General features: G+C 51.8%; 1 protein-coding gene across 1 annotated transcript in view; it reads left to right on the top strand.

Annotated features, from left to right (window-relative positions):
* Positions 1-3,171: 3,171 nt before the first annotated feature.
* The window catches only part of WNT3 (Wnt family member 3), a 52,336-nt gene continuing 28,327 nt past the window's right edge, over positions 3,172-27,180 (top strand). The window contains exon 1 of the mRNA XM_081576434.1: positions 3,172-3,383. Coding sequence (XP_081432560.1) covers positions 3,304-3,383 — 80 coding nt within the window. The 5' untranslated portion in view covers positions 3,172-3,303. The remainder of the gene's footprint in view (positions 3,384-27,180) is intronic.

The raw sequence follows: 27,180 nt of genomic DNA on the forward strand, positions 1-27,180 counted from the left end.
GCCCCCGGGGAGCGCACGTCCCCAGGGAGCGCACGTCGAAGTGAAGGGGAGCGCACGTCGAAGTGAACCTCGGGACAGCTAGAGCGGTGGGAGTGGGACGGGGACGGGCAGTCACTGGTTGTCCTCACACAACCCAGAGTGCTTCCCACGTGCCAGCCCTCAGCCCCTAGGCCGCTTTCAAGAGGCCACCTTACCACGCAGGCGGAGGCCTCGGGGTCCAACACCGACGCCTCCACCGCCCCCACACCACTCCGCCCCAGCCTGGCTGGCCTTGGAGTGAATTTAACCCTTTCCCTATCGAGTGCGGTTCGGGTTGTGACACGTGGCTCGGGGGTGCCCTCCCCCTCCCGGGCAGGGACCATTCCTGCGTTCCCACCGGCAGCGTTGGGCCGGCGGGAGGAAGGAAATTAAGCCTGTGTTGAAGGAAGGACACCTGGCAGGGGAGGGGAAAGGGCTCAAGAATCCCCTCTTCTGGGGAGCTTTCAAGTGGGGGGAAATCCCCACACAGCTTCCATCCTCCAGGGCACCTGGGCTGTGCCATTAGCAGGTTCCCACACCGCCTCTCCGGGGCTCTCCTTCCTTCCTTCCTCGGGCTGTGAAGCCAGCACAAGTCCAGGATTCCACCTTACCGCCCACTTGTGACCCTGTCTCAGCTTCCATTCTCTTCCCCAGGCTCACGCCCCGGGTCTCCCGGTGCTCCCGGGCTGCCTGGAGGAGGCATCAGGATACATGTATCCCTTCAGGGAATGGCCAGGCTTGCCTGCTCAACCTGGGGTCGCTGGCTGGGCAAGTCAACCCCCACCCCACCCCTCCCACAGCCTTCAGGATCTCCTGCCCCCACCTCCCAGGCTGGCACCTATGGAATCTTGGGACCCAGACATGACCCCAAAGAAGCCATCTAATCCTTCTTCCCCCTCACACCCCCCCACCCCACCCCATCCTGGCCACACTGCATCCACAGTGGTGTCTTGGTGGCCAGGGAAAGGCAGTCCTCTTCAGCTCTAATAAAGACAATGTGGGGTTCCGAAGCCTCCCAAACTATCAGGCAGGATTGGAGTTCGAGCAGGCAGAAAAACCATCGGAGAGCTGCCCGTTGGGGAGGGCAGAGCTCCGGGTAGAACTTAGCAGGCCAGGAAGGATGTGTGCGGAGGGCTCTCTGCCCCCTAGAGTCAGGGCCCTGAGGTTCCAAGGTCAGGGAAAATGGCAGATCCCCCGCAACCCAGTTTCCAGGTGAATCAGAAATCAGCCTGCCACAGGGCCATCTCTGAAGGTCCCCATCTCTGCAGTCTCCACCCCCATCCACTGTCCTGGGCAGGTTGGGGCTTTCTCTTCACCTCTCTCATCCTTCCCCATCTCTGCCTCTTCCTCCCAGATTCTTCCCCTTCTTTCTCCGCGGGCTCCCTCTGCTAGTTTCCCCTCGCTCTCGTCTCTCCCGCTCTTTGCTCTTTCTCTCTCAGGCCCTCGCTGATGCGCTCTCTATTTTCACTACCCTATCTTTCCCTATTCTCCCCTTTCCTCCCCTCCTCTCTTTCATCTCCAACCAGCACACCGCCACCCACCCCTCCTCCAGTCGCGCACAGGGCTAGGAACGCGCCAGAAGCCATGACAAGCCCAGGCGGCTCTCCCGACCCTTGATGCCCCCGGGCCAGTTTTCCAAGCTCCCCGCGCCCATCACAGCCTTGTGCGCTGAGGGCTCTCAGGATGGGCAGGGGCGGTGGGTTCAAGCTATAGGCATGGGTGGCCTAGATCAAAGGCCAGGAATGTCTGGCCCCCTGGCACGGACTTCCTCCAGCCAAGCCCCCACCCATTGGAGACTCTGCCATTCCCGGCCTCGCAGCACTGCGGGTCGGCCTCCTGATACAGTTCCAGGAGTCACTGTCCTCAACCCCTCTTATTGGCCTCACTATCTTTGCCCCAGGCCCAGGGATGCTCCAGCCCTGCTCCTGCCCCCACCCAGAGTGCCTGCAGGGGCCTTGAGTGGCCTGGGAGCAGCGTTGGGGAGCAGGCACCCAGGTGATAAAGGTCAAGGGCCCCCAAATCTGGCTTCAATCTCAGCACCGCTCAAGGCAGACCTAATTCCTTGACTCTGGGGAAGGAGTGGAGAGCAAGAACCCAGGGAGGCCTTGGAAAGACTTGTTTCTTACGGCCAGGGGTGGGGTATTTAGATACCTTTGGTGTGCACACAGAGATGGGGGGCATTATCACCAAGTCCCAGGTTGGAGCCCAGAGCCTTAGGCAGGAGAGGTGGGCAGGGAAGGGGGTCTCTTGGCAGCAAGCTCCCCTGAGGACCCTAGCGGCTTCCATGGTGGGGCTACTGCGTTTCACGCGAGGTAAACGGTTCACCCGGAAGATTCAAACGGGACTGCGGGTGTCCTTCTGACCTGAGCTTGAGGCCAGGCCTGAACCCCTCAAGGAGGAGAAAGTGACACGGCTCCGCACGCAGGAAATGCAACTGGCCGCTGGTGTCAGTTGCAGGAAATGCAAAGGCAGCAGGAGGTCCCGATACCGATCTGATCCCTGACAAAAGACTCAAATGACACTCGGCTCAGTCCCCCGGCGCCGCCCGCAGCCAGACCAGCGAGCCTCCGCGGACCCTTCCGCTCGCCTCTCGAAGACCCTGGAAGCCACCTCCCGCGGCCGGGTCGAGGGGCCCGGCCCGCTCGCAGGCTCGGGAGGCTGGGAGGGGTAGCATTTCCCAACCCCCTCTGAGACCCTTGGATCTTGTCCTGCCCGAGCGAAGCTTCTGGAAACATCCTTGTGCTTTCTACTCTCGATTCCTCACGGGCCCAAGTCCCTAGAGGTCACGGTCTCTGCAGAGAAAAGGAGCCACCCGTCAATACCCACGCCAGCCCGGCACCACGTGAACACCCCAGTTACAGCCCCGGCTCCCTAAACCTGGCTGGCGGGGGGCCGCGGCGGTCCCGGGCCAACGGAGGGTCCGAGGTGCCGTGTCCCCCCTCAAGTTCCCACTGGGTCCGGGGCGCGGGATTTGCCCAAGTTTGCTGGGCGATGCCCTTCCCCGAGCCCGACTCGTGGGCCGGGCGGGAGGGGCGCGTGATTGACAGGCTGAACTACAGACTCATCTCTTACCTTAGGCCGCGGGCGCTGATTGGCTGCTCGCTGACATCCTCAAACCCGGCTGCTCAGCGCTGGGCTCGGGAGGGGGGCAGCTGCGGGTGGAGGTGCGCTTCTGACAAGCCCGAAAGTCATTTCCAATCTCAAGTGGACTTTGTTCCAACTATTGGGGGCGTCGCTCCCCCTCTTCATGGTCGCGGGCAAACTTCCTCCTCGGCGCCGCTTCTAATGGAGCCCCACCTGCTCCGGCTGCTCCTCGGCCTCCTGCTCTGTGGCACCAGGGTCCTCGCCGGCTACCCAATTTGGTGGTAAGACTCGCTTCTTATCTGCCCGCGGCCCGATTTCTCCGCGGAGCCCCAGGGAGGTGGGGGGGGTGCCAACTGGGGGTGGGCTGCGGCAGGGCTGGGGCTCCTTTCTTCTTACCTCCCTCCAGCTCCCCACTCGCCCACTACCCACCCCCCCCACTCCCGGATTTTCTGCTGGTATCGCCTTTAGAATCCAACTCCTGGCTTCTCTGATAAGCACCATTTTCCTTGCTAGTCGTTGCAGAGGCTTGAGGACTTTCCCCATCTCAGAAGGTCTCTTATTCTTAGATCCTAACCCTCAACTCGTCCCAATCTGGGGGCCCCCTGAAGACCCTCCATTTGCTTGCAGTTGGGTTTCTGGAAATCCAGCGAGGTCCCTGGGGCGCAGCCACTCCTCATCTCCATTTTGGGGTCTTCATGGGCAAAATCATCCTGTTCCTTCGTTGCCACCCCCATCTCCTCCGGCGCCTCCATCAAGAGATTTCCCCACAATAATCCCCCTGTGCCTTCATATTTTAGACCCCAATGGCTTCAGGGATCCCTGGGGCAGGGTAATGGTGGGGGGTGGATTTCATCAGATTCTCCCCACTCTGCTCTAGATTAATCTTGAGCCTCAGAAGTGAATATGGTATGTGCTGATCCGAGATGCCATTGAATTCGGATTTAATTCATTTCTTGCTTGTCCATCCTGGCAAAAGCGGGGCTCCTTGAAAATGTAGTTGTTTGGGAGGGGGGTGGGTTTGTTCTTTGACCAAAAACCCAATTCTCCATGTCAAATTCGTTCCTTTTGGAAAAACCAAGGACCGAAGAGAAAGGGAGAGAGGGAGAGGAGGATTCAGTCCCTGAGAAATGCAGATACAAAAGACATTTTTAGTAAATAAGGCTGGGAAACCAGGAGTGGTGTTTTGGGGTGGGGGTTGTGCCTGTATGGGGGAACTGGCCATGGAATTAACAGCCCCTTGGGAGCCCCCGTTCCAGGGAGTCCCCTTGTTTCCCAAGCGGCCTCATCGCTACCCGGCAGGTCCCAGAGGCCAGAGGGGAAAGACACACTGAAACCAGCTCTCTAAATTACACCCCGCCTCTCCTCAGTCTCCAGCCCCCTGCATTCCGGAAAACTTTAATTAAAGAATCTTCCCCTCCTGGATGTAGGAGAGCCTCGGCCGGGGGTGGGGGTGGGGGGGTGGAAGGTGAGGAGGAAGAATTTGGGATCTGTGAGTAAGCAGAGGGTCTGTGGCCCCAGGATGAAAGTCAGAGAGGCATGCCACCTGCATGTCCCCTTTTCCCTTCTTAACCATCCCCTGCCCAGCCTGGGATAGGAGGAGCAGAGCCAGGAGATTTGGGGGTCACACCCCAAGCCTGTCTCCAGCTGTTTGGGGGTGGCAGCATTTGTGTCTGGGTGTTTGGGAGGGCAGGATTGGAGTAGGAGCAGGGCATGGCCAAGGGGCTTCATAGAGAGGGTGCTGAGAGTTGCTCCCAGGACAGACACCTAAGGGGAAGTCTTTCTTCTGCCCAGCCATTCCTTCCGGTCTTGGTGGGCTGATCCGAGGCCTCCTGAACATAAAGAAGTCCCCAGGGTGGCGGGGGCAGCCAGGAATTCCGGGTTGGGGGCTTTGCTGGTTGGGGGAAGGCTGCTGCAGAAACCAGTCCTGCCTCACTGGCCCTTCCCGATCCTCTTCCCATCCTCTAGCCAAGGGGATGCTGTTCTCTGCTTTCCCAGGGACCTTGGGGTGGGTGGGGAGGGTGGGAAGAGAAAGCTTGGAGACCAATAGGCTGCAGGAACCAAGGGGGAAAGACTGGGTTCCCCTCTTCTATGAGCTGGACAAGAGCACTTTTGGGGGGCAGTGCTGGTGGGGAGGGGGTGGAGGTATGCTGTGTAGTGGTGTACTGGGGATCATTCAGATAGGGACCACCCAATAGGAAGATGCTGGAAAAACCTGGAAAGCCAGGACATTGGCCCTAATTGCTGGACACATGGTTTATTTGGTGTTGGGGAGGGGGACAGAGATGTTGCTTTGTCTGGGCAGAGTGGTATGTGTGTATGTGTGTTTAGGTCTATGACCCTAAGGAGTGTCATCTGTACACTAGCGTCCCTCCGTGTGAAGGAGCATCCGTGCCTGCAAATGGGAGACTGTGGATGTGAACTTGTGTGAAATGTGCCTGGGGGAATCCATAGCCCAGGGTGTACTACGTCTCTGCATACAAGTGTTGGCAAGCGGCTGATTCTGTGATGTGTATGTGTGACAGAGAAAGTCTAGAAGTATCTGTGCCCATGTAGAGGTCAGCACCTGTGTCTGCTGATGACACTGCATGACTGTATTCATGACTGGGCATGTGAGTGTTGTGTGTGTGTGTGTGTGCGCGTGTGCATGCGCATGTGTACACTTGCCTTCATGACCGTATAAGGGGAAAGCTCCACAGATGTCTTTGTGCATAGATATCAGTGCTCATGGCCATGACCTGATTGTGAGTATGAGTGTGAGGGCTGTGTCCAGGTCTGCCTGAGACCCTGTCCTCAGGTAGCAGTGACCATGGTTGGGCCCGTGGCTATGGATAGGTTTGCAGGCGTATGTCCTGTAAGTGGCTGTGGATATGTTTGCAGTCATATGACCTGTAAGTGTGAGTGACATTCTAAGCTTGGGGGCTTGGTGGGCATCCATGGTCCTGCAGGGATAGTCCCGCAGGAGACAAGGGTTTAAAGAGGAAGCTGAAAGGGGCTCAGGGACTTGGGATCTGGGGCTGGGCAGCATGGGCAAGGGGAGGTGCAGAGCCTTGCTTGGCACAAGGTCATCCTGTCTGCCCGAGGACTATGTCACCAGCCCTCCCTTCTTACGCCGTTTGTCTTTGGTCTTGGAGCTAGGGCAGAGGGTGTCATGTTCTCAGGGCCGGAGCAGGGGGCCGAGGCTGGGACAGGGACAGTAGAGTAGACAGGCCTCAGATTCCTGTTTCTACTCTGCCCCCAGGGCAGCGAGATTCCAGTTCTCTAGCCCATCACAGCCTGCCCTCTTCGGCCCACCCAGCTCACACATTCCCTAGGAGGGACTTTAAAGGGAAACTGTTCAGCTGGGATTTCCATCTGTGCCACCCGTCAAGGAGAGCACCCCACCTGCATGTTCCGCACTGCTCTGGCCCAAGCCTCCAGAAGGTAGACCAGAAGGCCAAGCAACAAGGAGGGGCATTAGACAGGTTCATGGAAGGAAGAGATGTTCCAGGGCCTTGCAGCCAGGTAGTGGAAGAGTTGGGACAGGAAGCAGTGGCAGCAGCACTGATTTCTATAATTCTTGTCAGTCCCAGTTAGCACCTGGTGGAGGAACTTGTCTTTCTTCTCCTTCTTGGAGGAAAAAATGAACAGTCTTATTAGAGCCCAGCCTAGTGCCTGCTGCATTCCAGAGGCGGAGGCCCTGATGATGGAAGGGGCCTGTGCTGGGGGTCGGGAGCCACCTCTGTGGGACACAGCCCTCTGGGCCTCTGTTTCCTTTAGCAGGAATCACTAGCCTACCTCTGCTTCCCAGCTTGGGTGAAAATGCTCAGCAGAAGTGGAGGGCAGAGATCTGGAAAATAAGAACAGCTGAGCTCTCTCCACCATCCTGGGAGCCATTTCCCACTTCGAGCACTTGCCCTGAGCCCTACCTCAGTTTCCCCATCTGTCAGATGTCCCGCTGCCTCCCCTACCCACTCCCACCTCCACCCACCTTTCAGAGGCTTGTGAACATGTTCAGTCAAACCCTGTGGGGGTCAGTGGGCTGGGCTCAGAGAGGCACCTGGAGACTGCGGGGGAGGAAGGCCCCAGGCCAGGTGTTAACACTTGTAACAGGCAGGAATTACAGCTGGCTGGGGCTGGGGCTGGCGAGGAGCTGAGCTGGCTGGAGGCTGTTGATCCCACAGACAGACACACAGACAGATGGGCAGATACCAGATCGGATGGCCAGGCTTTAACCGGGTGGTCTCCCTTCCAGGGCAGGCCTTACCCTGGGGGGAGGTGGTGGGAAATTAATCCTGGTCTCTTGGAAGTGAGTTCACCACCCTCCTGCCCACCCTACCCCCACTGTGGGTGGGGCCTGCTGTCCAAGGGGAGCAAAAGTGGTTGTTGATCTTTCTGATGGGACCACATTTTGCTTGAAAAAATAAAGAAAAAAGACCAACAACCATTGAAACGGCAACAAACGGCAACAAGAGCAAAACCCAGGTCAAATATTATTATAATGCTGGAATAGGAAATGGCAACCCACCACAGGATTCTCACCTGGAAAATTCCATGGACAGAGGAGACTGGTGGGATTCAGTCCATGGGGTTGCAAAGGGTCGGCCACGACTGAGCACTGCACTGCACAAACAGGAGAATGGAGCTGAGTTATGTTCTCCAAAGAACCTTTTTTTAATATATGGGGGGAAGGTATGGGGGAGGGGGTAGCAGTCAGGGAAAGTTCTCCCAGAATTTCAGAGTATTTTGTCAGCATCTGTGGGGCCAAGAGGTGAGTGGTGGGTCCATCTGGGCCCTGAGCATCACCCTCACCCCAGGTAATCTGAGGGCCTCTCATCTGGGAAGGATCTGGAACACTTGCCTGGTGGGAAGAACTTTGGATGGAGGTCAAAAGAGGCAGGAGCTGGACTGGGGTGCCACGTTCTCTAGCAGGCATGCTCCCTCCCTCCCTGCAGCTTTCCCAGTGGCAAACCCAGCTAGAATCTGCCACCACGCACACCGTCTGGCTTTGGGATGCTTGCTGAATCGCTGGTTCAGAAAGTGAGGTGGACAGCGAGGGCTCTAGGTAGAAATCCCCAAGGAGCAGGCTCGGCCAAGCAAGCATCTCCCATCCTGCCCACTACAGAAATTAATGCTAATAAACATGGGTGGTGCTCAGGCAGAGGTAGGATGGAGATGTTATGGATGCGAGGGGTAGGGGAAGGGAACTCTGACCTGGAGGTTCTCTCTAGACTCTGAATAGATCTCTCCTGGGTCTGAGCAGGAGACAAGGAGCCTGGGGTTGGGGCAGGAGAGGCAGCTCTTCTCAGAGGAGGATAGGGCTAACAGACCCTTTCAGGGAGCGTGAGGGAAAAGGAAGACTTTTCTGGTCTCAGAATATGGTCAGCCCAGAGGTTGAGGGACATCTGGCCTTCTAGCCTTTTCCACCCATCCTGCCATAAGCCACAGAATCCTTGTAAAGCCACCAGGGAGGGAAAGGACATTCTCTACTCCCTATTTCTAATTAGGGAACCAGGTAAGCCTAACCCCTTCCTCAAAGGTTAGTACCACCCTGATGCTACATCTACCTGTTCACATTACTGTGTGTCCGGAAGTGGGCAGAGCTTGAGTGCACCACTGACAGGCTGTGTGACCTAGGATGAGTCCCTTTCCTTCTCTGTGCCTCCCTCCAGGCTTCATTTTTCTTAGGCAGCCTGAGGGATCTCTTCTGCCTCTTGGAGTCTGCAGGGCTGTAACAGGGACCTGATTCACGGCTGTGAATCCCAGTGACACTCCCCCGGGAGCCTTCCTCCCCCACCCCTCCGGGCCACCTGCAGACAGAGCCTCCCTTAGGCAGCCCAGCCCTTTCATTCTGCAGCCCCGTCTGACCCAACTCCCAAAGCTCTCACGTCCACCTGCTTACACCTCCAAACCTCATTTTCCCTGAACACTCACATTCCTCTTGGAGCCTGACTGCCTGCGTTCACATTCCTGTAGTAGAGGGTAACCTACAGCAAGTTCACCTCTCTGAGCCTCAGTTTCCCCATCTGTAAAATGAGAACAGTGCCTGTTTCTACCTCATAGGGTTGTTGTGAAGATTAAATAAGTGAATACAGGTAAAGCTTTCTGAATAATGCCTAGCATACTGGAAGTATTATATACATGTTAGTTTTACCCCTGTCTGCAAGCTATTTTGATTCCTCTAAGTTCTAGATCTAAACCTGCCTCTCCCAAGAAGTTTTCCCAGGTTGACCCTACCTGTGTGTGTATTTGCGTGTTAGTCACTCATTCGTGTCTGACTCTTTGCAACCCCATGGACTGCAGCCCACCATGCTCCTCTTCCCTGAAATTCTTCAGGCAGGAATACTGGAGTGGGTAGGTAGCCTTTCCCTTCCTTCTCCAGGGGATCTTCCCAACCCAGGGATCGAACCCGGGTCTCCCCCATTGCCGGCAGATTCTTTACCATCTGAGCCTCCTTATCCTCAGAGCCAACTTGCCCCTTTAACTTGGTACTGGAGACCAGGAGGCTGAGGCTCTATACTTAACCTGAGGAAGCTAGGTTAGGCTAACCTAAGCTCTGCTGTTTGCCGGCCCAGGAAAGAGGGAGCAGAGAGGGCAGTGTGTTCTCCCCTAACCCTCCTCCTCCCATCCCACACTTTGCTGGACTCCTGAGCTACTGCCACTTCCAGCTGTGACCTGGAGCCACCTTGGGCTGGACCAGGGAGGGGTGGGGGAGGCAGGTTCCCGGGGTGGTGAGGGTGGGTGGGGGGGAGTGGCATTGGGGCCGCCTGGAGCAGCCTGAGGAGAAGTTACTCCTCCAGGAGCTGAGAGATGATTCAGGAGGTGATTTATAGACGGAAGGCAGAAAGCTTGGCTCCTGGCAGAGGCCTGCCGCTTAATTACATTCTTTGGGGGGTGGAGGTACGAGTGGGGCAGCAGCAGGGGAGCATCTCCCACCCCCCCCCTCCAGGTCTTGTCGCTGGAGCCACCCCAACTCCAGGCCAGTCCCCGGGTCTCCTGTTGCTGGAGAGGGAATTCCCTGTTCTCAGTGGGAGACTAGGACAGGGAGCAGGAAGAGTTCCTGGGAGAGAGGGGGTAGAGGAAAAGGGAAGAGTCCCATCTCCCTGCACTCCTGCAGGGGGGTCTGGGATGCAGAGGGGGCTGGGAAGCGGGATTGCCTGAAAGATCACTTGGTCTCCTCTCGGCTCCTGGGCAGCTGAATATAGCTAACCCACCTGGGCAGAGGGTTTCTAGAATCTTCCTGAGGGCGCAACCCCATACTTTCCCTCCAGGGGCCTATCTTATGGCTGCTTCTGGGTTCTTCCTTCACCTTGACTCCTTTTCTGTTGGTTGACTCTCAGTGGGCTGTGGGCTGAGAAGCTGGGGACCTGGCTCTGTGCTCAGAGGTTGAGACCCACTTTTTTGGTATCAGGCAACATGTGGTACATGGCACAGCGGTTGCCTTAGATCCAGAAGGTTCTCCAGGCCGGGTCAGCCTTGCATTGGAAGGTGAGAACTTTCCTATCCTCACATTAAACTGGTATCTTAGGGAGTCACTACAATTCAACTTGTCATTGTTGTTCAGTCGCTCGGTCGTGTCCAACTCTTTGTGACCCCATGGGCCACAGCATGCCAGGCTTTGCTATCCTTCACTATCTCCCAGAGTCAACTGCTAAATGAAAATCACTTCAGTGCTGTAGACAAGCAGCCTCTCGTTCGATCGGTTACTGGCGGTAGTGACGTCTGGATTCTATGAACACTGACCCGTGCGGCAACCAGTCCGCGACATCTCTCCACTGCTTCTTAATTCCCGTGCAGCCTTCTTCACAGCTTCGAAACCCCAAACTCCACCTCTCGTTCTTGAGGCTAGCAAGGTGTGTCGGGGGCAGGGGGTAGGGAAGCGCAGGCTGATGGACTCTGTTTATCTGTTGCAGCTTGGCGTGCATAGCCGGGAGGAGTTGGCAGGGGTCAAGATGGGGACACTAGACAGCTCTCTGGTTCCCCCTGAGGCGGACCTTCTCAAAATGGCCTCATTATGTGTGTGGAGTAAATTCCAGCAATGTCAGGCACACCCATACATCTAGGGGAAGTATGTTGGGAGACAAGATGGGGCAGTGTGGGGTGGTGGGAGGTTTCTGGGCAGGGAGTTAGGGGACCTGAGACCTGGTTCTGCCACTGGTTGCAGTGTGACATTATGCAAATCCCTTTGCTGTTCTGGGACCCAGCTGGACAAGCTGCTGGCCTTGGACTGTTAGCTATTCGGATTATCTGTGTCTGGTTGGGCAAGTGGTGTCGTTAAGAGGTGACCTCAGGGCAGGGTGGGGAGTGTTGAGCACAAAACTTTACACTCAAATAGCTGTGAGATCATGCATGAGTCTCTAACCTCCCCAGGCCTCGGTTTTCTCATCTGCAAAATGGGTGATGATAAGGAAGCCGTTTGCCCTGCCCACCTGCAGGGCTGTTAAGAGCTTCAGAAGGAAGAATTTTTACAAAAGTCCTTGAGAAGCATCAACTTCTTTCCAGAAAACCTCTTTATCATTGCTAATCCTACCAGAGAAGAGGAGTAAGATACAATCCCTGGTCAAAGAGTGCTGATGATGGACCTGCCAGGAGTCTCTGAGTTTTTGAGCTTAGAGATTTGATATTTCCAGCAGAGGAGGAAGGAATGGAACCCAGACAGGGGGTTTCTCAGCCCCTTCTTGCAGTGGTCTTAAGGTTCAGTAGGGAGCACAGAGGGGAGGGAGCAGAGGTCGGAGGTCAAGTGGCCACAGATCATGCCCAGGTTCACCCGAACTAGTGCAGAGATTGCAGACCTGACCTGGGCTCAGCCAGGCATGGGATTCCTAAGCAGGGACACGGTGATGGAAGGTAGGAGGAGAGATGAGGAGGGGTGAGGGTAAAGGGCCAGGAGTCAGAGGGCTCTTCTGAGGCCTGTGGCCATCAGGAAATCCTTGTCACCTGGATGGAGACTAGCATACTGGGAGACAATTCACTCTAGCTAGGCTGGAAAAACAGGAAGGACCGTGTGTGTGTGTGTGTGTGTGTGTGTGTGTGTGTGTGTGTGTGTGTGTGTTGGGGATGGTGAGGGGGATGGGAGCAACAGGACCAAGCGCCCTGCCCCTGGGCACAGAGTCCCACTTATCTGCCAGAGCCAGCTGGGCTAGCGAGGAAAGCCAATCTCCGCACAGGGCCCATTAGGAATGCAAATAGGGACTATGGCGGCGGGAGTGAGCCAGCCTCTCACATCCTGTCCAGCTCCTCACCACGTATCTTCCTAACCTGGCTGTCTTTCTTTCTTTCTTTCTTTCTTTGGCTGCACCACGCAACACATGAAATCCTAGTTTCCCGACCAGGGATCAAACCTGTGTCCTCTGCATAGGAAGATGGATTCTTAATCACTGGACCACGAGGGAAGTCCCCTTAACCTGACTTTCTGAGGCTGTCTCTCCCCTGCTCTAAAACCTCCCATGGCTCTGCACTTCTTGTGGGCAGAAAGGCACCTCCACGTCAGGTGTACCTTTCATAAGCCCCCAGGAGCCCCTCTGTGCGTGTTCATGGAAACACTTTGCTATCTCCTCTCTCCTTTCCCCACACTCAGCTGCTCATATTCCATTTTGCCTTTGAGTGCATGCTTGCTAAGTCAATTCAGTCGTGTCTGACTCTTAATCCCCATGGACCATAGCCCGTCAGGCTCCACTGTCCATTAGATTCTCCAGGCAAGAATCCTGGAGTGGGTTGCCGTTTCCTTCGCCAAGGGATATTCCCGGCCCAGGGATTGAACCTGCGTCTCCTGCATTGGCAGGCGGGTTCTTTACCACCAGCGCCACTGAGACCCAGATCAAAATCCTCTCTCTCTGAGTCTGAGATTCCAGATCCACTGTCCAACAAGCAGAGAATATGTTATCCCTCCCTTCTCTCCCCATCGACTCCCCAGGACAGCCATGCCCTATATTCCCAGCGCCCTCTCTCATGGGCCATGGGCATCTTCTGCTTCTCTACTAGACTGCACATGTGTTATTATTTATTTATTTATTTATTTGGATGTGCTAGGTCTTATTTGTGACACGCGGGATCGTTAGTTGCAGCACGCGAACTCTTAGTTGCGGCATGTGGGATCTAGTTCCCTGATCAGGGATTGAACCCAGGCCCCCTGCATTGGGAGCTCACGGTCTTAGCCACTAGACCACCAGAGAAGCCTCACACATGAGTTCTCGTCACCTTGTGCCCGCGTCCCCCAGTGCCGAGCATATGTTGGGGGTCAGTAAACAAAAACATAACTCCATGCTGTGTGTAATACACTCGGTAAAGGCACGTGGGCAACAGAGGTTCCTAAGAGTGCCAGTTGTACACGTGAATCACGACAGTGTCATGAGCAGACCTAAGGAGCAGAATGAATTAAAACTTCATCCCTGGGTGTGACCCATGGCTCTGGGAACATTGTTCTGCTGACTTGAAAGGTAGCCGAACCTGGTTCCCGTCGCTCAGCTTAGGCCCCAAGTGGCTAACAGCTCCGAGGTTCAAAGGGCACCCAAGAGGATGCAGCCCCTGATCTGAGTGGGCCACCGTCCCAGGGGCTAAAGTGAGCCTCGTCTCCATGGTCTCAGTTCCCCAAGGAATTTTTTCCATTCCGACTCCATTTGCAAATATTTCCTATTACCGTTCTATTTCTCCTCAACAGCTCATGTGATGCTTACATGTCTGAGTCTTAGTTTAAAAATCTCATTTGGCGTGACTTGTTTCCCCATCGAGGAGCAGGTCAGTATGTTTGGTAATGCTGTGTGTATGCTGGTGTCTATACACACATCATCAGTTAGAACGAAACTCTGTCCATTTTATAGATGAGGACTCAGGTCTTAAAGCCTGTACTCTGGACTCATGCCCTGTTGGGGCTAGAGCTTTTCCCTTCCTCTGCCATTCAGACGCAGAAGTGGAGTTCTTACATGGAGCAAGGATTTACTTATTCATATTCTAGCTTGGTCCTCAAAGGATGACTTTCAGTCAAGATTACATTTGACCTTCAACTTGAAAGCTACTGCCTTAGGTTTGTTAATACTATTTCTGAACCTCTGGGAGTTTTCTTTTTTATTTTATTTATTTTTGGCTGCACTGGGTCTTCGTTGTTGAGTCTGGGCTTTCTCTAGTTGTAGTGAGTGGGGGCTACTCTAACTGCAGTGCATGGGCTTCTCATTGAGGTGGCTTCTCTTGTTGTGGTGCACGGGCTCAGTTGCCTGAGGCACGTGGGATATTCCCAGACTGGGGATGGAACCCACGTCCCCTGCATTAGCAGGTGGATTCTTAACCACTAGACCACAGCGAAGTCCCTGGGAGGTTTCTTATTTGGACACTTGTGCAAGTCACTGACGAGCTTTCTACACATACGAAGCTGGCAGTAGTGGCCCTGTGACCATTTTGGTACGGGTGGAGGGAGATGGCCTTGGGTGAGTCACTGCTTCCCGGCCCTCTGTTTTCTCACCTATTAAACTGGAAGGAGGTAGAGTCATGACCTGTCACCTCTCACATTACTTTCAGCTGTAAGAGTTCTCATTCTTCATCCCTTATGCGCCTTTGCATCCAATCCCATCACACATAGTAGAAAACAATCAGAATCTTCTTTCTTTCCCAAACCAATTCTTATGTTCATGTTTCTGATATAGATGATTTTTTACTTGACTTTTACAATTCAGTATTCACCTAGATTTCTCCCTGAGGAACTAGCTTGATTTCTCCTTGTTGTTCAAGTATGTTTCCCTTTAAGTCCTGACTTAGACTTAGAAAACTCAAACGTAAACTCAATCCTTGCACCTGTATTTGTCGTCTTCTTCACCTTGATCCTGATTTTCTCTTTTCATTTTGTTATTCAATCCATGTGTTCTGTGTTACAAGCTCCTTGAGGGCAGGCTCTGTCTCCCACATCACAACCTTCTCTATGCTGGGCAAGTTCATAGTAGATGCTCAATAAATATTTGCTGTTATTAGAATGAATATTTGCTGTCAGGCAATTCAAATCCTGGAGGGACTTCCCTGGCAGTCCAGTGGTTAGGACTCCATGTTTCCCATGTTCAGGCAGGGGTTCAACACTTGGTTGAAAGGAACTAAGATTCTCCGTGCCATGTGGTGTGGCCAAAAACCAAAAGAACAAATCCTTCTGGAAAGAGGTAAGGCATACATAAAAAAATCATGGAGTTGGCCCTGACCAGATATTAATAGTTTTGGATTGCAGAAATTCCAATTAGTTTCTGTTTCTTTATCATCAGAATTTCCCCCCAAGTCTACAAAAGCCTTGTCTTTGGGGAAGTCACCATCTGTTCATTTCTCCAAGATCTGCTTCATTCTAAACTTGAAGTTGGTACGTACTTTTTCTCTTTGGAAGCTCTTGTTTCTGGCCAATGATCATGCTTTCCTCTTTCCCTGGCTCCTTTCACACCTGGTTTCTCCCACCTTCCCTTCCCCTCAAGCCAGCCAGTGCTACTGCAGCCATTCTGCAAGTGACAGGGTGCCCTGGTAGCATCCTCCCTGCCTCTCCAGCTGGCCTGCTTCCAGCCCTCACCCCCAGCCATCGCGAGAACTGTTGTCGCTGTGGGCACAGGTGGGAAGGAAGAGGGAGGCTGGCCGAATGAACCTCACACATGACAAACACCAGATCCCTTGCTGCCAGCCAGGCCCTTCCCAATAGCAAAGCCCTAGAGGGGCACTGGCTTGACCTGGGAAATGCCAAGCCCTCTTCCGAAAGATGGAACCTCAAGGAGGGGCAGAGAATGGCTGGCGAGGGATGCCAAGCTGGCCTCACCCACCCGCCAGCAAAGTGTTCTCTCAGCCTCTCACCTCCTCTCTGCTTCTGCATCTCTAGAGACCACCCTCCTCAGCCCCTGGACTTCAGGAAGGAGAATGTGTAACCACAGCCGTGGTGGTCCGTCTTAACTGAAGCTTGCAGGAGAAATTCTGGAGCCTTCTTCAGCTATCAGTAAGGATGGAGTCTAAGACCTTGACACTGTCCTTGAAGCTAAAAGAGCCCCATAAGATTGGCATCTTCACCTCCACTTTAAAATTTTTTTAAAAATATTTTGTTATTTATTTGGCTGCACTGGGTCTTAGTTTCACATGGGCTCTTTGATCTTCGTCGCAGCATGCGGAATCCTTAGTTGCAATATACAAACTGTTAGTTGTGGCAGATGAATTCTTAGTTGCAGCATGTGGGATTTAGTTCCCTGACCAGGGATCAAACCCAGGCCCCCTGCTTTGGGAGTGTGGAGTCTTAGCCGCTGGACCACCAGGTGGTCCCTTCATCTCCATTTTATCTGTGAGAAAACTGAGGCTCACAGAGCCCACACAAGGACCTGGGAAGCCAATGGGGGAGGCAAGATTTACCAGTCAGCTGAGGAAACATGCCACACACATGACTGCATCCTTATAACAGCCTCAGGAGGCAGATACTCTTATTATCCCCATTCTACAGATGAGGAAACTGAGGCCCCGAGGAAGCCACTCCATTACCCAAGGCTTCACAGCTGGCCAAGCCCAGAGCTCCAACCATGACACAGACTGCCTGAATCCAGGCTTTACAATCAGTAACACCACATCTTGACAGCCAGGAACTTCCTCCTCAGGTCTGACTGCAGTCTTTCCTGACTTAGTCCAAGACTAGGTTCTCTCCTTTGGTTTTCTAGGGTCATGAGCATCATGGTAACTTCAGCTTGCACTCAAGGACAAGGGTGCATTGCTCAGTGAGTCTTCCCTCCCAGAAGATCCAGTCTCCTGCATACCTTTATCCATCTTGTTCTCCTGATCTCTCTCCAGCTTCTCTACATCTTCTTGCAAGTGCTGTGACCCACAGCACTGTATTAGACCAGGGCAAAGGGATCCTGCCAGGCCCTTCAGATTTGAGGGCTTCACTCTCGTGTCTTAAGGCTACACCCCTCCCTGCAGGGCCAGGCGTCTGGGGTTCAAGAGGTCATACCCACAACATCTCACCCTTAGCCATGTTCTTGGTACTCAGAAATATACCCAAGGCACCCAGAAGTGCCTAGTTCCATTGTCTATGAATCTACTTCTGGGCTGGGCAGACCTCAGCCTGGGGTTCATCCCATCAGGGCACCATGCTGATGGGTGGGTATGCCCTTAGGGATGAGAGGTGGTCAATGGGAGGCCATTTGCAGGGCCTGTGGATGTAGCTTGGAGGTTCAGTCAGGGTGTCCAGTGTGGGTGGAGCAGGAATGAGCAAGTTGCTGACTGCGGGCTGGGGACTGGCTTTCTCCGTGTCACTTTCTCTTTTTTTTCTGTTTCCTTTTTTTAAAAAAATAATTTATTTTTATTGGAGGATAATTGCTTATAATACTGTGTTGGTTCCTGCCATGCATCAACATGAATCAGCCATAGTATACACATGTTCCCTCCATCCTGAACTTCCTTCTCCACCCCCATCCCACCCTCTAGGTTGTCACAGAGCCCTGGGTTTGAGTTTCCATGTCACTTTCTAGCTCAGAATGCCATGGAGAACCTAGCTTTCCAAGTGGTGAATAAGGCTTTTACCAAGATAAGATGATAGAGTTTTTTTTAGCTTACTTTTATATTGAAGTATATCTACCGAAAAGTACATGAATTATAAGTGTACAGCACACTGAGTTGGATAGAATATATATTTTATTGAATTATAATTAATTTACAATGTTGTGTTGGTTTCAAGTGTATAGCAAAGTGATTCAGTCATACATACATATATATTCTTTTTCAGATTCTTTTCTATTATAGGTTATCACAAGGTATTGAGTATAATTCCCTGTGCTATATGGTAGAAACTTGTAGTTTACCTATTTCATATACAGAAAATATATTTTATTTAACAGTTTGTTAACCTGACATGAATCCTTTAAATATTGGGCACCTGGTAGATGAGACTTCATTTAGTACTCTCATCCCAGACCCTGTACGTGTTCCAACCAGGCCTGGGGACTTGGACAGGAAATGGAGTTCCTCAGGGTGTGACTAGCACAGAATCTGGAAAAGCCCTACTTTGTCCACCTTTGCATCATCTTATGTTCCTGACTTGGTGGGTTGACATCCTTCTACTGGGTTGGCCAAAAAGTTTGTTCAGGTTTTTCCTTAACATCTTACAGAAAAACCCAAACAAACTTTTTGGCCAATCCAATACACTGGAAGCACTTCTAGCTGCCTCACCATGTGCGGTCACCTCTTACCTTCAAGTCCCTTTTGTTTGACTGGGACCTTGTCTCACCCACTCTTGGCTTCAAAGGCTTTTCCTTCATATTTAGCTGGTTTTGTCATTTTTTTAAAAAATTTATTTTTAACTGATTGGTGATTGGTTTACCATATTGGTTTGATTTCTGTCATACATCAATATGAATTAACCAAGATATACATATGTCTCCTCCCTCTTGAATCTCCCTCCCACCTCTCACCCCTTCCCACCCCTCTAGGTTATTATAGAGCCTCAGTTTGAGTTCCCTGAGTCCTACAGCAAATTCCCATTGGCTACCTATTTACATGTTAGTGCGTTTTTGTCATTTTAAATGGTCCAACAGAAGAGCATTCAGCCAGCAGCTCTGACTGTGATGTTCTACTCTCCTTTTTTTTTATTATATTTAACTTTTTTACCTCTTTAAACTTTTTTACTTTTAAAAAAATGTTTATTGAAATATAGTTGATTTTCAATGTTGTATTAGTTTCAGGTGGTGTTTCAGGTGGCGTTCTGCCCTCTTTCGTCTGCCTGCAATGCGGGAGACCTGGGTTCGATTCCTGGGTTGGGAAGATCCCCTGCAGAAGGAAATGGCAACCCACTCCAGTATTCTTGCCTGGAAAATCCCATGGACAGAGGAGCCTGGTGGGCTGCAGTCCATGGGGTCGCAAAGAGTAGGACACGACTGAGCGACTTCACTTTCTTTCTGCCCTCTTTAGTATGGCTTGTAAAATCCAGAATTATTTAGCCTCTTTCTGTTTCTCCACCCTAACTCACCTCCCACCCAAACATTTTCACCCTGTGACCTACTTTCAGCTGCACAGGTAAGAGCGTGGACTTTGGGTGATACAGTCCTGGACTCTGGATGGTTCTGCCTTTAATATCTGGGTGACCTGGACCTGTCTGAACCTTAGCTTTTTCTCTGCAAAACAAAAAGTAAGGGATACAACATGTGAGAGATTTCGAGGTATCCACGCTTTGTCATCGGTGTTGCTTCATCACTGGGCTGTTCTTACATGACCTTGCATCTCCTGGCCTGTGCGTTTTCCCCACCTTCTTCAGAATGACTTCTGTGAACTCCTGTTCCTTCTTCGAAGCACAGTTCAGGCACCACCTTCTCTCTGCTGCCTTCTTTCACACTCAGCCCGAGCTCAGCCCCTTCCATTTCATTGATTAGACTGTGAGTGTCCTGCAGGCAGGACCGGGTCTCCATCACCTTTGTGCCCACATCACAAGGATAGCGCAGGGCACACATGTTATCCTCTAAGATGAGTTGTAGGATGAAGAGTCACCTGCCAGTCACAGGCTCAGTCTGCTGGACTAGATTCCCATTGCTTCTGCAAGGCTCTCCCGGGAAGACCTGTGGCCCTTGTCACTAGTTACCTCTTTCCAAGAATCTGTCTTGTCTTCCCAACTAGAAAGTCAGCCCTTCTGACTGAGAGAGGGCAGGACTCTGCGCTGCATGTCTCCATATCCCTAGTGAGCCCCACACGTGATCCTGAAGGTGGCAGGAGCCCAGCTGGTAACGGGGATGGTTGGTTGGTCGACACACTGAGCTCCTTCTAAGCAAGCTCCCAGCTGGGCTCAGCTGGTTCCCACTCTCTGGGACAACCTTTCCCCTCCCTCTGTGGTTTCCTAGAGAGTCCATCTCTGAGCTTCTAGCCTCTTTGCACGAAGGCAGCATGATGTTTCAGAAAGAGGAGTCAAACTAGCCTTGGTGTGAATCTCAGTTCTACTTAAAAGCTGTTTATGCCGTTAAAAAAAAAAAACAAAACTCTGACTCTCAATTTGTTCATCTGTAAAATGGGGGTAAAAATTACTATCTCAGGGCAGTTGTGAGAATAAAATGAAATAATACTCAGGAACCAAGTTAAAGATGAAGAAGAATTGAATAAGTTAAGGATGTTCTAAAGGTCATTCTTAAGCAACAAAGGTCATAAAATATTTTATCCCAGACCAGACTTCTTTGGAATAGAAAGATCTGAATTCCTTCCAATACAGGAAAGGCCATACTGAGGGAAAGCCATTTGCTTTATGTTGGTTTATCCCAACTAATTAACCTGTTTGAAGAAAACAGTGGGGAAATTCCCTGGCAGTCCAAAGGTTAGGACTCCAGCTTTCTCTGCCAAGGGCCTGAATTTGATCCCTGGTAGAGGAACTAAGATCCCATAGGCTGTGTGGTGAGGCCAATAAATAAATAAATAATAAGATAAAAAAGTAAGAAGTTGGCAGTAAGAGTCCCCTGGTTGCCTAGTGGTTAGGATTCCATGGCTTCCACTTCTGTGGCTGGATTCAATCCCCAGTGAGGGAACTAAGACCCTATAAGCCGTGTCGAAAAAAAAGTGGGTGATGGGATGCAGCAAAAGTCTGCGACTAGGTGGAGTCAAGGCAATGTGGACTTCGGTCTGACCTTGTGTTCTGGTGTCCTGTTCAGGCAGGACTTACAAAGGCCTCCAGTTCTCAGGAGGTGAATCATCAATCAAAGGTGGTGACTGTTGGAGTTTTTTAGGGGTTCCAAGGACTGGTCTTTGTAAGTGTAATATGGCTCTGGTTAACAGCTCAGCACTGGCCATTTCATCTCTGCAAAGCGCAGTGAGGAAGTTTGGTTGGGGTACCAGGTGGTCTGGGGTTGAATGCAGGCTGACCAAGGGATGGCACTCACTGTGCCCTTCCATCCTCCAGGGGAGAAGAGCCTGCTGGACCACAGGAAGGAAGGTGAGGAAACTGAGGCACAGAGGCCATGTAATGTTTTCTGTTCTTATAAATATTTTTGATTGCAGACTGATACAAAATATTTTTTATTATGTGATACTTGATGCATACGAGAGAGTAAACATATCATGCATGCGTGCTAAGTTGCTTCACTCGTGTCCTAGTCTTTTGTGAACCCGTGGACTATAGCCCGCCAGGCTCCCCTGCCCATGGGGATTTTCCAGGCTGGAGAATACTGGAGTGGGTTGCCATGCAACCCACATCTCCAGGGGATCTTCCCCACCTAAAGATTGAACCTGCGTCTCTAATGTCTCCTGCATTGGCAGGTGGGTTCTTTACCACTAGCGCCACCTGGAAAGCCCCAAACATACCATAAATACAGGATATAATAACGAGATGAAAACCAGGGCCTGGCCACACCCCCAAAGAACCAGCATATGATCAAGGTCATTATATCTGTCTGTGGTCTACTCCCCATCCTATCCCCCTGTGTCCCTCCAGGCAGGATCACATCCTGAATTTTGTGTATTTATTCTATCATTTAATTATTTATTTATGTTGCTCATGCTGTGCTGGCTTGCGGGATCTTAGTTTCCCAACCAGGAACTGAACTTGAGTCACAGCAGTGAAAGTGGCCAAATCCTAACCAGTGAACCACCAAGGAATTCCCTATTCCATCACTCAAAAATAATAGTTTTCCCAGCTAGAAATGCCTAGACAATATACATATATATATTGTTTATTTTTGTTATTTTATTAAAACTTTAAAAAATTGAAGTAGAGTTGATTTACAATATTGTGTTAGTTTTAGGTTACAGTGAAATTATTTACTGATCTATATATATATATATATATTGTTTTCCAGATTCTTTTTCATATAGTTTATTACATAATAGTTCCTTGTTCTATATAGTAAGCCCTTGTTGCATTATACTGTGTACCTTCTCTTCTATGATTTAATGCTCCACCAGAGCCAGGGCACATTTCCCTCCCCACTCCCTCCCCACCCACCCTGCCTGAGTCACAGCAATAACATCTCTCAGGTGCCACTTCAGGGAAGACCAGAGCTGACTTCTTCTCCTGAGCCTTTATCCAAACTGCAGGGACTCCCTCCTTCTGCGAGAAAAGCCATGAGCTCCTCAGCGCACATCAGAGACCAGATGTGGCTGCCATCACCTGCTGGCATCTCTGTCCTCCCTGCTCGTTCCTTACTCATCCTCTCTTCCTGCCCTGGAGCAAAATTCGACTTCCTTGTGCTTGGCCACTCAGTCATGTCCGACTCTTTGCAACCCCATGGACTGTAGCCCGCCAGGCTCCTCTGTCCATGGGGATTCTCCAGGCAAGAATACTGAAGTGAGTTGCCATACCCTCCTCCAGGGGATCTTCCCATCCCAGGGATTGAACCCAGGTCTCCTGCATTCCAGGCGGATTCTTTACCATCTGAGCCACTAGGGAATCCCTCCATTATAAAGATAAAGCGGTCTTAGGATCCCTTTCCTGACCAAAAAACTCTTTTCCATCACTCCTCCAACTGGCCATGACCTTCCTGGAATTTTTAAAAACTCCATTCAGAGCTGTCATCTTCTGGGAATCTTCCCAGTCTAACTTCCATCCTCTCTCTCAGCTCTTCTGCACACCTTTTTTATGTCACAGCTGCTGCTGCTGCTAAGTCGCTTCAGTCGTGTCCGACTCTGTGCGACCCCATAGACGGCAGCCCACCAGGCTCCCCCATCCCTGGGATTCTCCAGGCAAGAGTACTGGAGTGGGTTGCCATTTCCTTCTCCAGGGCATGAAAGTGAAAAGTGAAAGTGGAGTCGCTCAGTCGTGTCTGACTCAGTGACCCCATGGACTGCAGCCCGCCAGGCTCCTCCGTTCATGGGATTTTCCAGGCAAGAGTACTGGAGTGGGGTGCCATGCAAACTGTGCTTCTTATACCACAGTCCCACAGAATCCTGCTGAGAAGGGCTTTGGGGGTCAAATAAGTTTGGGAAGTGCCACCTGCTACTTCCAGCCTCTTGGTGTTTATGGTGCTCATTAGCATATTCTTAGTATCTTCTCAGCATGTTGGCAACACAGAGAGGCTTGCAGGGATGATCTTTTGCTTAGTTTGTTTTCCAAAAATATTTACTGTTTGGAAGATGTGATCTAGAAGATTCTCCGGACCCTTTCATATGTCAGTTTGTCTTTATGATCTTATTCTTCTCAGCAACTGGACTGTAATTCCCCTGACTTTTAAAAAATCATCCTTCGTGAACTAGTTTAGTCCAGCGCACCTATCCCAGAGGGTCTTGAGTTGAATGAACGAATGAAGCCATCAGCTAATCAACTGGTCAGTTTAGTCGAATCCCCTTTCCTGTAAGGCTGGCAGAAACCAGACCCAGCTGTTTGTTGTAGCCTGGGGACATGAATGTCTCTGGCCAGTGTTAGACCTTTCCCATGGTATTTCTACAAAGCCTAATTCCATCACCCCTGGTAGACTGCATCTCTTGCATTGGGCTTCCTATAATTTTCTTTTTAGGTATCTGTCTCCCTGTGAGTCTGGGAGCCTCTGCAGGGCAAGGACCATGTCACACTCACCTCTCTGGGTTCCCATAAGCGGGTGTTCAGTCCCCACTGAACACCGAATAATGAACCTCTCCACCAGCTGCACCCAGAGAGCTGGTGGTTAAGACCGCAGGCTCTGGAGCCAGACTGGATGAGCCCCCAAACTACCTGGGTAACCTCAGGCAAATTACTTAATCTCTATGCTTCAATTTTCCCACCCTAATGAGGGTGATGATAGCAGTACCTTCCTTACAGGGTCATTTGGAGGGTTAAATGAGTTAATAAGTGTAAAGTATGTGAAACAGTACCTGGCGTGGAGAATGGCATTGGTCTGTGTTAGCACTTACAACAGCAACTACTGTCTATTATACCAGGGATTATGATCCTTTCAATGACACCTCCCTCTAGTCTCTGTAAAGTAAATGATGTTTGGGAATTCCCTGGCCGTCCAGTGGTTAGGACTCCGGACTTCCACTGCAGGCGACACGAGTTCCATCCCTGGTCAGGGAACTAAGATCCTCTCATGCTGCAGGGCGGGGCCAAAAAATTAAGTAGGTGATGTTTACATTTTTTGGGTTAGGAAGCTAAGTCCTCCCAAGAGGACACGAAGTGGCAGCAGCAACGGAACTTGGACTCAGGTCAGATAGATCAGCCTGTGATAGGCAGTGCTGCTCACTACTCAGGATGGGGCAGCTCTTTTACCTCTTGTCACCTATAATTACACCCCAATGAGAACCTGGCTTATCCACTACCTTTCCCAAAGAGATGGAAATCCATGGCAGGGTTGGGTTCTAGGTGTGCGTACTACATAATAGAGAGCGTGTACGCATGCGCATAACGGAGCCCTAGTAAGCGAGACCAACTCAGGACAGGGCAGTTGCCAGCACCTTCGTGGTAGACCCAGAAAGACCAAGATTTTAAGGCAGGACTTTGAGAATATACAGCAGAACAATCACCCGTGAGTCAGCAATGCTTCCAAACAGCCAGAGAGATCCTGGAAATGCTTGGTACCACCGCCCTCAGGACCTCGCTGGGGTCCCTGTGGGAGCTGGGAAATGTTTGCAGGCAGGACACCTGTGATCGCTTTTAGCCAGGTAGGTTATCCGGTAAACGAAAGATTCCTGAGGTTAGCAGCCGAAGATTAGGTAGGGTTATAAAGGGGCCTCCGGATTTTGGGGGTCTCATCCCTGACTTCTGAGATGAACAACGTGGAGTCACTTTCCCCACGTGTCTGCTGGCCTTCACAGACCCCCAGGGACTGACTCTATTCTATCCCCAGAAGCCACAGGCTTGACTGTCTTCTTCTTTCCATCCTGGCCAGGGCTTTATTCTAGCACTTTCCCGGATCTGGCCACACAACAGAAGTGCGATGTGGGAGCCTTGGGAGAGGGGCTGAAGGTGGTGATGTGAACGTAGGACGTTTGTGATGCCCAAACAGAGGCTGTTTCTCTTGGAGCAGAGAAGGTTGGGGGCTTCCAGGCAGGTGAGGGGCTGCTCCCTCAGCATCTGAGCACAGGTCCCGGGGCCCCACACGGCAGCCGGAGGCTGGAGTGAATGGGGAGGGTCTCCCATCAGGTGTCACTAGGCAGAGGCACCCATGAGTGGAAGCAGCCGGTGAATCCGGCAGTTGTGGGGGTGGGTAGGGAAGCAGGAGGATGCTGAGGTCTTCCTGGCCTGGAAAGAGGAGGGAATGCCCAGGAATCAGCTGACTGATTGGGCTACGAATGTGGCATCAACTTTTAGACTTTGATCCTCTCCTTGTGGTGCAGCGTGTTCTGTGAAAAGAGGAGGGTCTGAATGCCTTAAGGACTTGGAAGCACCCCTACCCCTGGCTGATTTCTCTGGACCCTCAGCCCCCGGGATCCTGTGTGAGATCCTCCACGTCCCGGGGCCATGGAGGCTCCTGTGGGCTTTCATTTTGTGCCAGCTGACCCCCTAGCAGTGTTCCTTCCAGCTCTGAAGGGTTCCTTTGTTGGGGGTGGGGGGCGGCCCTGTGTAGGCCCCCAGCTGGTCCCCACTTCATTGCCTGTGGGATCTAAACGCATCGGCTGGGACCTCAATCCCTGGCCTCTTCCCTCTTTGCTCCTCGGGTTTTGGTGTTTTGAGTCACATCTCTGTCCCAGAAGTGCCCTTCCTTTTCCTTTTGTCTCATAAAGATCCTCCCCAGAGGACAGCCCTTTGAGGTCTGTGGGTCATCTGAGCCCACCCTGTTCTGTGTCTTCCTTCACTTGGTCTTCTCACCTCCACCAGGATGGTCTCTAAGCTGGCTGGTCCTCTCTGCCTATGCCTGTGACCTGCCCATTCCATTATACCGTTCTCCAGGTGAGAGACGTGACACTGTTCTGTGCCCAGTTCTATGCGGAGCACACAGTGGGTGCTGAATAAACACATTTAAAATATATGTATGGCTAATAATCGGAGAAGGCAATGGCACCCCGCTCCAGGACTCTTGCCTGGAAAATCCCATGGACGGCGGAGCCTGGTGGGCTGCCGTCTATGGGGCCGCACAGAGTCGGGCATGACTGAAGCGACTTAGCAGCAGCAGCAGCATGGCTAATAATAATAATATAAATGTATTGTTTATTTGGCTGTGCCAGGTCTTAATTGCGACACGCAGAATCTTTGATCTTTGTTGTGGCATGTGGGATCGAGTTCCATGACCAGGGATGGAACCTGAGCCCCAAGCATTAGGAGCTCAGAGTCTTAGCCACTGGACCACTAGGAAAGTCCCATGAGTAAACACATTCTGCTCAAATGAACTGGTTATCATCCATGGGTGGGATCTAGACGGTGGAGCAAAATAGCCCCAATGCAGGATTTGGAGTCAGACAAGGGTCAAACCCCCCACCTCACCACCACTTACTGACTTATGGGCCCCCTGTCTGAGCCTCAGTTTCCTCATCTGTAAGGAGACAGGATTTACCTCCCAGGCTGTTGTGAGGATTCACTGAGATGCCGCTGAGGCTTTGCAAACTGGAATGTGCTGGAACGTGTGTCATCCACCCTGACCTCTCTTGGAAGAGGGCCTCAGCTCATGCACCCTGTCTCATACACAGATCCCTCCAGCCCTCACAAGGAGGTCTCCTCCCCCCAGGGAGGCCTTGAGTGTGGGTCTGACCTTGTCTGAGATACAGAGTGTGGAAGATCCATGACAGCCTTCATGGCTGTCATGAAGAAAGATCAATAGGCAGGGGCTCCGGCGCTTGAATTTACAGGTCTGTGAACCCAGAGAGCAGCCTGAGAAGCAGGACAGACCTGAGTATCCCCTCTCCCCATCAGCGCTCCACCACAACTTCCATACAGAACTTCTACTAATAAATGTCTCACCTCATTGCTTTATTGGCTATCTCAGCGCCACCATTTCCTAGCTGTGTGACCCCATACAAGTTACTTAGCCTCTCTGAACCCATGTCAGATGAGGATAATAATACTCTCATAGGGTTCTCTGGCAAATTAAAAGATATGCTCCATGAAAAGTGCTTTACATGGCTCTTGGCACTCAGTTCAGTTCAGTTGCTCAATCGTGTCCGACTCTTTGCAACCCCAGGGACTGCAGCACGCCAGGCCTCCCTGTCCATCACCAGCTCCCAGAGCTTACTCAAACTCATGTCCATTGAGTCGGTGATGCCATCCAACCACCTCATCCTCTGTTGTCCCCTTCTTGGCGCTAGTCAGGG

Source organism: Giraffa tippelskirchi, chromosome 3 (assembly GCF_054371585.1).
Source record: "Giraffa tippelskirchi isolate mGirTip1 chromosome 3, T2T-mGirTip1v1.2.pri, whole genome shotgun sequence".
Taxonomy (NCBI): Eukaryota; Metazoa; Chordata; class Mammalia; order Artiodactyla; family Giraffidae; genus Giraffa; species Giraffa tippelskirchi.